At 34.5% G+C, this 13391-nt stretch overlaps 1 protein-coding gene across 1 annotated transcript; it reads left to right on the top strand.

Moving 5' to 3' along the window:
* The first annotated feature begins 6348 nt into the window (after positions 1 to 6348).
* Positions 6349 to 7260, top strand: LOC112663606 (olfactory receptor 4A47-like). The gene has a single exon (XM_025452678.3). The coding sequence runs from the start codon at positions 6424 to 6426 to the stop codon at positions 7258 to 7260; it is 837 nt and encodes a 278-aa protein (XP_025308463.3). The 5' UTR covers positions 6349 to 6423.
* Positions 7261 to 13391: the final 6131 nt, after the last annotated feature.

Here is a 13391-nt window from a genome sequence, read left to right as displayed (position 1 = left end):
ATACAAATGCAATGAAACGCCGGGACACCTGCACCCCGATGTTTCTAGCAGCAATGGCCACGATAGCCAAACTGTGGAAGGAGCCTCGGTGTCCAACGAAAGATGAATGGATAAAGAAGATGTGGTTTATGTATACAATGGAATATTACTCAGCTATTAGAAATGACAAATACCCACCATTTGCTTCAACGTGGATGGAACTGGAGGGTATTATGCTGAGTGAAGTAAGTCAGTCGGAGAAGGACAAACATTATATGTTCTCATTCATTTGGGGAATATAAATAATAGTGAAAGGGAAAATAAGGGAAGGGAGAAGAAATGTGTGGGAAATATCAGAAAGGGAGACAGAACGTAAAGACTGCGAACTCTGGGAAACGAACTAGGGGTGGTAGAAGGAGAGGAGGGCGGGGGGTGGGAGTGAATGGGTGACGGGCACTGGGTGTTATTCTGTATGTTAGTAAATTGAAAAAAAAAATAAACATACTTCAATCCTAAAAAAAAAAAAAAAAAAAAAAGAATATTAATTTAGGAAGAGTTTAAAGGTTTCCAGTACTGAGAACTGTTATCCATGAGCGATCTTTTCATTTAACAAATCATCTTTCATGACCTTGGGTACTGCTTCCATTTTTCTGCCCATGTGGCTCATCTCTTCTAGATATCTGCTGTTCTTCATCCATGACGCCTGAAATGCTAGTGCATGACTTATGTCTTTGCTGAGTATCCATGTGGCCATCTGCAAAGACTTGTAGTATGGAATCATCACAAGTGACAGGGATACAGCTTCGTCTTCCAGGTGGCATGTGCTAGAGGCTTTGTCCTTGTCTCAGAAGAAGACTCAGGTCCTCTTCATAGTGTGGCTGCCTGTGTGTGGCTCCAATGTCATAGACCATTTGTGTGTGATGTAAATCCTTAGTTGAAAGTCATTTGCATGGACACTCATACTCTTGGTCTCTTTGTTGCTGTCAACAGTGAGTTCATCAGCTTGTTAAAATTTTCCCTTGGTGAACTCCTAACTGATCATCCTATGCTCCCTGAATACCTATTGCTGGGAGGATAGACACAAAGCCATGTCCATCTGTGTCTTTCATGTCACTGTGGTGGTCTTAATATCATGTCCTGCATACTTAAGTATTTGCACCTGTTCACCACCTCACCACCTTATCCACTGATCAAGGTCTGTGTTTTATACCATGCTAATTCCCTTGTTAAACCTGTGTACTCAGAAACTTGGAGGTGAAAAATGCCATGAGGAAGTTCTAGGGTAAAAATAACTTCAAGAGATATCCATAATTTTAGAAAATAATTTTGTCTTTTAAATGGAAAAGAGAAAAGAAGATAATTTCTATGGTACTGAGGCTCATGAACACTATTTGTCCAAATTATGTTTATTTTGATATAAAGCCACTGTGAGGAAAGATCCAGGGAGGAAATTATTTATCACTGTAAATATATCATATTTGATTTATGTGTTGTCAAATTGATTGTCAAAGTTCAATGTACCATGGGAATTAGAGTTCTGGTAAAATGCAAATTGTTGGGATACAGCTCCAAAGATTTTAATTTGCTAGTTTTATTTGGGATGATGTACCTATTTTCTAAACAAGTGTGCGAAAATCCAATGATAAGTGCATATACTCTAGCCATTGTGCTGTAGTTTATGGTTGATATCATGCACCTATTAATGAAGTCAACTTAATTTTTAAATGTGTTTTTTAACTTGTAGCAAGACACAAATAACAAAAATTATGGTTTTAACCATTTGTGATTATAAAGTTCAGTGGCACTGAGTCGTTTCAGAGTGTCATGATGGTTAATTAAGTTAATTGACATTTGTTATGCAAGTACCAGCACCACCCATCTCAGAGTTTTTTTCATCTTCCAAACTGAAATTCCACACTCATTAAACAATAATTCCCCATTCTCTCTCTCTGGGCCTTAGACAACCACCATTCTGTTTTCTTTCTGTCTATGAATTTGTCTGTTTTAAGTACCTATGTCTGTGGAATCATACAATGTTTGTCTTTTTGTGAGTGTCTTCTTTCACTTAGCATAGTGAATTGTAGATCAGTGCATATTTTAGCAGGTGTCAGAATTGCCTTCATTTTAAGGTGAATAAAAGTCTGTTGTGTGCATATACCTCATTCTATTCAAACATTTATCTATTTGCACACATTTTGGCTGCTTCTACTTTCTAGGTATTGTGAATTACACTACCATGAAAATGGGTAAAATAAATTATCTAAGATTGTGATTTCCATTATTTTGTGTTATACCCTAAAATGGAATTGCAGATCAAAAAATATTTTTTTACTTAATTTCTTAGGAAGTAACATAACATTTTCCATGGCAGCTGTATCATTTTACATTCCCATCATCAAAGCACAGTTTTTCTTTATTTGTTTACTGTCTTACGTGTGTTACTATTTTTACATTTTGTGATCGTAGCTGTCCTGTTGGATGTGAAGTGGTATTGCATCATTATTTTAAGATACAGTTCCCTAAATGATTAGTGACATTGAAAATCTTTTCATGTGCTTATACGGCATTCACATATCTTCTTTGGAGAAATGTCCAGTGAGGTCCTTTGCTCATTTTAAACCAGGATGGTGTTTTTTTGCATGTGTTTTTGAGATGTGGAAATTCTTTATATATTCTGGATACTAACACTTCATCAAATATATCAATTGCAAATATTTTCTCTCATCTGTAAGATGCCCTTTCTCTCTGCCAATAGTGTCCTGTGACGTGCAAAGGTCTTAAATTTGACAAAGTATAATTTATGCATGTTTTCTTTTTGTGCTCATGTTTTTGGTGTCCTACTCAAGAAATCATTACCAAATCCAAAGTTATTAAGCTCTCTTTCATGTCTTCTTCCACGAATTTCATAGCTCTAGTTGATAGTTTAGATCTTTGATCTATTTTGAGTCCATTTTGTGTATGGTGTATGTTGTTAAGTGTTCAGTTTCATTCCTTCACATGTGGATATCCAGTTTCACAGCACCATTTTTAAACCACCTGTCATTTCCCAGCAATGCTCTTGTCACCAATCAAAGATCATTTGAGCACATAAGCAAAGGTTTTTTCTGGGCTCTGTATTTGATTCCATTGTTATGTCCACCTTTATGCCAATATCACACTGTTTTGATTACCATAGCTTTGTAGTTTTAGAACCAGGAAGTCCTCCAACTTTTTGTTTGTTTTTTTCCCCCAAGGTTACCTTGACTGCTTGGAGTGTCTTGGGTTTCCACCTGAATTTTAGGATGGATTTTGGTATTGCTGCAAAAGTTTTTTGGATTTTGTTAGAAGTTGCATTGAATCTTTAGATTACTTTAGGTAGCACTGACATCTCAAAAACAAGAACTATATCAGTTGCAGAAAATCTTTCCATTTATTTATATCTTCTAGAATATCTTTCAGCAACACCCTGTCATTTTTCACTGTAGAAATGTTGCCTCCTTGTTTAAGTTTATTCTTAAGTATTTTGTTCTAGTTGTGCTGTAGTAAAAGGAATTGTTTTCTTAATCCTCTCTGGGTTGTCACTGGTAGTACAGAGATTCAGTATTTTTTATTTTTTTGTGAAAACAAGCGAAGAAGCAAACAACTTTCAAAAAAAATTGGATATAGAAGAACTTTACCTCAACACTCTAAAGGCCATATGACAGATCCATAGCTAACATGACATCCAGCAAGGAAAGGTGGAAAGCTTTCCCACTACTATCAGGCACGAGATGAGAGTGCCTAAGCTCACCTTTCCTTTTCAAATAGCTCTGAGATTATTTTACTTAATTAATTTTTATTACCTGTACCAGTGTTTCTGATGGTAGCCACTTTCTATCCTTTGGATCTCAGCTTAAGTATCACCTTTGAAGAAAGGTCTTCCTTGATCACCATCTCCATAGTAGAAATCTCCCTGAGCACCCTATTTGCTCTATCAATAACCCTGATGAAGGATATAATTAGTTTACTAAATTGTCCCCTTATTTACTGTCTGACACTACTATGAGAATATAGGGTCCGTGCAGAAAGGATATGATTTTTTTTCCTTATTGCTGTATCCTTAATTATAACACATTTCCCGGCATTAAATAGGCACCATATATAATAAAAATACTAAAGAATAAAAAAGTACTAAAGAATAAAAACAAAGACAAAAAAAAAACCCTTGAGTAGTCATTACAATTAAATTTGTGTATAATATATTTAACATATGTGACCACACTTCTAAGCAGAGTATATTGAATATTAAATAAAATGAAAGAAAAATTTACTGTAAGTGGGGAAATAAATGACAAATTAATCTTTATTGGAACAAAATGACTGGGCTGAAATTTTATTCCTGAGTGTAAAGTTCTGTTAGGACCGTAAAGCTATTTTTTGTCTCCATGTGATATATTTTAGGTCTTCATTAAGTGATTTATTCTAGTATATCTTTATATTTAGATGTATGTTTGAACTTTTGTAAAATCCCAGTGAATGCAATTAAGTAAGAATGATTCTTGGAAACTTTCCAATTCTAGGACTTGATGATAAATGTGGTTGGAAAGGAAGAAATGTCTAGTGTTCTTTGACCTTGTAGGGAAGAAGATGCTATTCTCTTAAGAACTGATAAACTATTCAGAAAGCCCTTACTAGGCTTAAAACATTACCTAAGGAAAAGCACATCAAAATTTCAAGTCAAGTGTTCTGGTCAAACCTACATGATACAATAAGAAAGACCAACCAACTGAATGGTATTTTCTATTCAGAAATTAGTAGCAAAGAAGTTACTTGAGAAAAATCTCCCTAGGAAACCGCTGGTATCTTCTTATGTAAGGATAGGCTCTCTTTTTTTTGATAAATTATCATAATGTGGTATAGTTTTGTTTTTCTGTGTGAACCATGGAATTCCTAGGAAGTAATCTACAGTATACATAAATGTAAATTCTATATAATCAGAAGACGCCCATGGAGAAAATGGATAGACAGTTGAATGAAATAAAATATATCCTCAAGTAATAATGCAGCTTTTGCCCTGTCTTGTCAAACTGGATGACAGAAGAATTTCAGGTCCCTATGAATAGTCAAAAGTGTTCCTTCATATTGTGGACTTGCCTTTCTAAGGTAAGACTAACAGTAAATAGTGGAAATCAGGTTTTGCAATTGCTGAGTAGCTTTATCATATAAAAATTAAGATCACTTTGAGATAATGCAAGAACTATTTCAAAGTCTAGTTGTATCATTTAGGGTGACCTTGGGAAAATTTATCCAATGTTCGGAGCCTCAGTTTGTTCAACTGTGAAATGAGGTTTACAGTTCCTCTTACTGTAATATGAAATGTGATTCATTAAATTGTGAGTTATTGGAATCTACTGTAGTGTTGTGAGCAGTGGTGTGATTAGATCAGAATCAGATTTAAAATGGATCATTTGTGCTGCCTCAGGAGAACAAACTGATGGAAGTCAGAACAAAAGGAGAAGACAGTGGGCCAGAGAAGTAGTGGGTGGAGGGAAATGTTCAAGTTTGTGATATATTTTAAAGAGGATTAATAAGATTTATTAGAGGTATCAATATATGATACAAGAGCAAGAATGGCACAGAGGGTATGGTGATATTTCTTGTCTGAGCAATTACCTGAAAGGTGGTACCATTAAGAATTGTGGAACACTATGTTTACAGTGAAAAATTAAAAATTTAGTTTCATAACAACTGAACTGATATCCCATTTGGAGATGTTCATAGTTGAGATGTTGTGCATATGAAGTTTAAAAATTAAGAGACAGAAAACTCTGGAGTGCTTTGAATGAATTTATTGTTCAGGAAATGTGACATATCTGACCAAAGATCCTAAGAAAGAGGTTTTATGAGGGAAGAGACAATCCAGGTCAGTGACCTTCTATTCCTAGTTTAATTTACTCACTTTTGATGTCGATTACCTTGAGGGTCAAATATTTCACTTTTGTGACTTTATAAGCTGTATACTTTTTCATGGAATTTCCTTGCCCTCTGTCCTTGCACTTTTCCTTTAAAACTCAAGAAGTATGCTTCCTTTGGGAAGCTTTCTTTGATTGTTTTGGTTGATATTTTCCTATCCCTGGCCTTTGCATTGTGTGACTTTTTTTATAATTACACGTATTACATTGATAATTATTATGTATACTATTACTGATTGTTGGAAACCATGGCCTATTCAACTTGAGAATCTTAATGTCCATTACACATGTGACACAAACAGGTGCTCCTTCGACAGTCTTTTAATTGAATTGGTCAATAAAAGCATGATTTAATAATACATGTAAAGGTTTCCCCCCTTGTTTTGTAGATCACCTGCTTCTTATATGAGAAGTCAGCTCCTATCCAGACTAGGTGGAACCAAGAAACAACGTAACTTACTTTGTCCTCTTGGGCCTCACACAGGATCCTAAGGAACAGAAGGTCCTTTGTGTTATGTTCTTGCTCTTCTATATTTTGACAGTGGTGGGCAACTTGCTCATTGTGTTGACTATAGCTCTCAGTAAGACCCTGGGCTCACCTATGTACTTGTTTCTTGCTAACCTATCATTTATGGATGTCACTTATTCCTCTTGCATTTCCCCCAGATTGATTTCAACCTTGTTCTTTGGGGAAAATACCATATCCTTCCATTCTTGTATGACACAGTTATTTATGGAGCACCTTTTTGGTGGATCAGAGGTCTTTCTTCTGCTGGTGATGGCCTATGACCGCTATGTGGCCATCTGTAAGCCTTTGCATTATTTGGTTATCATGAGGCAATGGGTGTGTGTTGTGCTGCTGGTGGTATCCTGGATTGGAGGTTTTCTGCATTCAGTAATTCAAGTTAGCACCATTTATGGGCTCCCATTTTGTGGTCCCAATGTCATTGATCATTTTTCCTGTGACATGTACCCCTTACTAGAATTGGTCTGCACTAGCACCCATGTCATTGGGCTGTTAGTTGTAGCCAATGGAGGGATGATCTGCACTATTGTGTTTGTGTTCTTGCTCATCTCTTATGGTGTCATCTTGCACTCTCTAAAGAACCTTAGTCCAGAGGGGAAGCGGAAAGCCCTCCAGACGTGTGGCTCCCACATCACTGTGGTGGTCTTCTTCTTTGTTCCATGTATTTTCATGTATGCAAGACCTGCTAAGACCTTCTACATTGACAAATCCCTGAGTGTGTTTTATACAGTCATAACCCCCATGCTGAACCCACTGATCTACACTCTGAGAAATTCTGAGATGACAAATGCTATAAAGAAGCTCTGGAGGAGAAATGTCACATGAAGTAGTAAATCAGTGCTTCATCCGTCATGAAGGAAGTAATTTAACATTAGGGCCAATCTCCTCAAATGTTAAAGTCTATTTTACTGTAAATGCATTTCTAGTCAGAGTCAATAAGTAATGTGCAAAGAAATAGTCAATGAAATATTTATAGAGTTACACTAAATCGTAATTGCTGCATTTGCTTTTGTAAGTTTTCTCTCATTCTTATTTTTATTTCTGGTCAGTTTCTCCTCTTGTATTTTCATTCCTGTCCTTGTTAAAATATTTGTTGCTATATAGACTACCTTCTCTTTAATTTGTTTTCATATTAAATTTTTTGTGTAACATTTTACTTTTTAGAATATATTTGAAAGCATAGTAGATAATAATAAATATAAATATAGAATCCTTACAAAGTGGAAATGGTGTGGAATGAACATCCTACTTGTCCCTCACCAGAGTCTCCCTGTTCTTCTATTAGTATCATTATATAAAGTTTGTTATTGTTTCTAAGACTGTTCAATTAATAATCTTTGGGAATAAAATCATATTTTCATATATGTGTTTTTGTCTTTGTGTCTGTGTATAACTTTCATATTTACTAGTCAGCCTTCTAAACATCTTTCTATACCAATACACAGATACAACTCATTTTTAGGTTCCTTGTACTGCCCAAAACTTCTTTATAAAGATATGGTAAAATTAGCGTTTCCAATTTTCATCATGGTTTTTTTAAAATATTTTTCTATGATAAATAGCTCTGCAGTGCAGTCTTTCTGAAATTTTCCAAATATGAGCTTTTATCAGTGGAACTGTTCAATCAATTGGTACATGTATTTAAAATTGTCAGTGTTCACAGTAATTGTCCAAATGCCATCCATGGGCTTATACCATACTGTGCTACTTTCCTCAGTTTATACAAATACCCATTTGTGCACATTCTCAATAACCAGTGCTTGATGAATATTTATGATATTTGAGCATCTGATTGTTAAAGAAATTATATTTCATTTGTTTGATTGAAATTTAACAAATATAATTTAATTTGATTTACAGGTTTAAAATTATTGTCTTTTGTGCATGATCTTTTATTGACTTTTACCTGTTTTGTTTGATTGTTGATCTTTTTCATATGAATTTTTATGATTTCATCATACACTAAAGAAGCTATCCCTTTTCATCTTTGTATGTGTATTATTTTTCCAGCCAACAAGTTTGGATGTTTTTATATCATGCAAAATATTTTTGGCCGTTTGGAAATATTTTTACATATACATAATTAAATCTATTCATTTTTTGACTTTCTAATCTTGCTTAGAAAGTCTTCCTTATTTCAATGTTAACAAAATATTCTTCCACATGTTTCCAACATTTGTTTAATAGTTTCGTGGTTTTACATTTTATGTTGAATTTTGGATCCATCTACACTTTGATGTAAAGACTTAATTAAGGATTAAATTTTATTTATTTTTCTGGGTGGGCATTTATAGAAATGTGTACTTATTTTCCCCACTGCTTTGATATCTTAAGTTTGTATTAAAAAATATTGCATATGCTTGGATCCAATTCAGACCTCTGTTATTTTCCACTTTTTAAAATATTTGTATGCCATTTAAGACATATTGTAATTGCACTTAATTTATGGGACATTTTCATATCCAGTAATTTCTTATCAGAACTATATCTATTGTTTTGTATTTATGTTTTAAAATCTTTTAATAGGCTACTCTAGTAAAAACTATGTTTAATTAATATTTACGTATTATTTGAATTAGTAAGAGCTAATATCTTTAGAGAATTGAGAATTCTTATCCAAAAACTGGGTAAGTCTTTTCACCTAACAAGCTTTCTTTGATGTTCATATAGACCTAGTAGGTTTCTTTGTAAATTTAGTCTTTTTGAGTAAATTTATTTTATGCTGTTTTGCCAATAGAATCTTACCTTCTATTGTATTTTCCAGATGTCTTTTGTTTCAATGTATAAAATCTGTCCTTTTCCACTTTTAAATAAGATATAATTTTCACAGTGCATCATTCATCCTTTTAAGTCTAAGTTTTCCAAGTTTTGACAAATACATACTATTATGTATTTGTGGTTATGTAACCACTGTTACAACAGATGTACAAATGTTTTATCACCAAAAATAATTCCCCATGCATCTTTGTAGTCCCTTTTATTCTAGCTTCTAGGAGTTGGCAAATTCTGGTCCATAATTCTATCTTTTCCAGAATTTTTTATAAATTGAATCCTCAGGATAAAGTTTTTTTCTTCTAGCTTTATTGAGATATAGTTGACTAATTGAAATTGCATATACTTAAGATGTGACATATGATAATTTGATACATGTATTCATTGTGAAGTGGTTAGCACAATCAAGCTAATGAACACATCTATTATGTCACATAATCTTTTTCTTTTTTTTATGGTAAGATCACTTAAAATGTACTTTTAGCATATTTCAAGTAAACAATACAGGATTATTAACTAGAGCCACCATGCTGTATATTGGATCCTCAAAACTTACTCATACTATAACTGAAAGTTTGTAGTTTTTGAACATTTCCCCCAACCCCTAGTCCCTGGCAATCATCATTCTCTTCACTGCTTCTATATATACAACTTTTTTTTTTAGCTTCCACATATAAATGAGATCATATAGTATTTCCTTTTCTGTATCTGGCTTATTTCATTTAATGTCCACCAGGTTCATCCATATCTAAAAAGCAGAATTTCCTCTGTTTTTGTGGTTGAATAATATTCCATTACTTATATATGTCCCATTTTTGGTCCATTCATCCATCAGTAGACAGATTGTTTTTCTATTTTGGCTATTGTGAATAACACTTCAATGAACACGAGGATTCAGATATCTCTTCAAGATACTTATATCATTTCCTTTGTATAAATACCTAGATGTATGATTGCTGTATGATAGGAGAGTACTCCTATCATTTTAACTATTTTAACTATTTCAGGAATTTCCATACTGTTTTTCATAGTGGTTACACCAGTTTACATTCTGTCCAACAGTGTAGAAGGGTTTCACCTTTTCTATGTCCTCACCAACATGCTGCTTTTATCAGGGTATTTATTTCATTCATGAGGGTTCTGACCTCATGATCTAATCAACTTCCAAAGGCACACATAATACCATTACATTGGACACTAGGATTTGAAAATATGAATTTTGGGGAATGCAAACATTCAAACAATAACTCAGGTCTAATTTCATTCTTTTACTTATTGATATTCAGTTTTCTCAGCACAACAAAGTGACTTTCCTTTCTCCGTAGTTTATTCTTGGCCCCCTTTTCAAAGATAAATTGACCACATATACATAGAATTATTTCTGAGATTTCTATTCAATTCCATTGGTCTGCATACCTATTTTTATTTTTTCATACCTCTTTTTATGTCAATAATAGCCTTTTGATTACTCTAATTTTGTAATGTATTTTGTGATGTCTCTAGCTTTGTTCTTTTTCAAGATTTTTTGGCTGTTTGGGGTCTTTCATGGTTTCATATGAATTTTATGATTTTTTTTTAATTTCTGTGAGAAATGCCTTTGGAGTTTTGAAAGGGATTGTATTGAATCTGTAGATTACTTTCGATAGCATGGAAATTTTAACATATATTCTTTCAATCCATGAATATAGGATATCTTTCCCTTTGTCTGTATATTTAATTTCCTTCATTAGTGTCATATTATTTTAAGGGTGCAAATCTTTCATTTACTTAGTTAAATTTAATCTTAAATATTTTATTCTTTTGATGGTATTGTAAATGAGATTATTTTCTTAATTTCTTTTTTGGGTAGTTTGTTGTTAGTATGTATAAATACAACTGGTTTTTGTATGTTGATTTTGTATGTTGCAAGTTTGTTGAGATTGTTTATTAATTTTAACAGTTTTTGGTGGAGATGTTGGGGTTTTTTAAATATAAGATAGTGTCCAAAATGTAGTATTTTAAATCTGGCTTATCCTACTATAATGCATTTGAAATTTATGCATATTGTGTTTAACAATAGTTCATTTATTTTTATTGCTGAGTACTATTCCATCCTATGGTTATATGAGAATTTGTTAATCCCTTCAATTTTTTTTCATTATCTCATCTCATCAGGCACCTTCCTTCATGCTCATCACCCAGTTACCCTATTCTCCCACCCACCTCACCTTCTGCAAACCTTAGTTTGTTTCCCAGAGTTGGGTGTCCCTCATGATTTGTCTTCCTCTCTGATTTTTCCCAACTCAGTTTCCCCCCATTCCCTTATGGTCCCTTTCACTATTTCTTCTATTCCACATATGAGTGAAACCATATGATGATTGTCCTCTGATTGACTTATTTCACTCAGCATAATAACCTCCAGTTCCACCCATGTTGAAACAAATGGTGGATATCTCTCTCTTCTGATGGCTGATTAATATTCCATTGTATATATAAACCACATATTCTTTTTTTTATTTTTTTTATTTTTTATTGGTGTTCAATTTACTAACATACAGAATAACCCCCAGTGCCCGTCACCCATTCACTCCCACCCCCCGTCCTCCTCCCCTTCTACCACCCCTAGTTCGTTTCCCAGAGTTAGCAGTCTTTACGTTCTGTCTCCCTTTCTGATATTTCCCACACATTTCTTCCCCCTTCCCTTATATTCCCTTTCACTATTATTTATATTCCCCAAATGAATGAGAACATATAATGTTTGTCCTTCTCCGACTGGCTTACTTCACTCAGCATAATACCCTCCAGTTCCATCTATTCATCTGTTGAAGGACATCATGGCTCCATCCAGTTTGGCTATTGTGGACATTACTGCTGTGAAAATTGGGATGCAGGTGTCCTGGTGTTTCACTACTTTTTAAAAAAAATTTATTTATGATAGTCACAGAGAGAGAGAGAGAGAGAGAGAGAGCCAGAGACACAGGCAGAGGGAGAAGCAGGCTCCATGCACCAGGAGCCTGAGGTGGGATTCGATCCCGGGTCTCCAGGATCGCGCCCTGGGCCAAAGGCAGGTGCCAAACTGCTGCACCACCCAGGGATCCCTGTTTCACTACTTCTATCATTGGGATAAATACCAGTGCAATGGCTGGGTTGTAGTGTAGCTCTATTTTTAACTTCTTGAGGAACTTCCACACTTATTTTCCAGAGTGGCTGCACCAGTTCACATTCCCACCAACAGTGCAAGAGGGCTCTCCTTTCTTCACATCCTCTCCAACATTTGTTGTTTCCTATCTTGTTAATTTTAGCCATTCTCACTGGTGTGAAGTGGTATTTTATTGTGGTTTTGATTTGTATTTCCCTGATGACAAGTGATATGGAACATCTTTTCATGTCCTTTCATGTCCTTGTTGGCTAAGTGTAAGTCTTCTTTGGAGAAATGTCTGTTTATGTCCTCTGCCCATTTCATGATTGGATTATTTGTTTCTTTGGTGTTGAGTTTGATATGCTCTTTATAGATCTTGGATACTAGCCCTTTATCTGATACATCATTTGCGAATATCTTCTCCCATTCTGTAGGTTGTCTTTTAGTTTTGTTGATTGTTTCCTTCACTGTGTAGACTTTTTATCTTGATGAAGTCCCAATAGTTCATCTTTGCTTTTGTTTCCCTTGCCTTCATAGATGTATCTTGCAAGAAGTTGTTGTGGCCAAGTTCAAAAAGGGTGTTGCCTACGTTCTCCTCTAGTATTCTGATGGATTCTTGTCTCATATTTAGATCTTTCAACCATTTTGAGTTTATCTTTGTGCCTGGTGTAAGAGAATTGTCTAATTTAATTCTTCTGCATGTGGATGTCCAATTTTCCCAGCACCATTTATTGAAGAGACTGTCCTTTTCCCAGTGGATAGCCTTTCCTGCTTTGTCGAATATTAGTTGACCATAGAGTTGAGGGCCCATTTCTGGATTCTCTATTCTGTTCCATTGATCTATGTGCCTATTTTTGTGCCACTGCTATACAGTCTTGATGATTACAGCTTTGTAATACAACTTGAAATCAATCATTGTGATGCCCCCAGCTGTGGTTTTCTTTTTCAACCTTCCTCTGGCTATTTGAGATCTTTTCTGATTCCATCAAATCTTAGGCTTATTTGTTCCAGCTTTATGAATAAAGCCCATGGTATTTTGGTAAAGATTGCATTACCATAGACATTT

The sequence above is a fragment of the Canis lupus genome, chromosome 18, assembly GCF_003254725.2.
Source record: "Canis lupus dingo isolate Sandy chromosome 18, ASM325472v2, whole genome shotgun sequence".
In the NCBI taxonomy this organism is placed as follows: domain Eukaryota; kingdom Metazoa; phylum Chordata; class Mammalia; order Carnivora; family Canidae; genus Canis; species Canis lupus.
The sequence above is the reverse complement of the archived record's forward strand: the minus strand, read 5'-3'. Positions and strand labels throughout refer to the sequence as shown.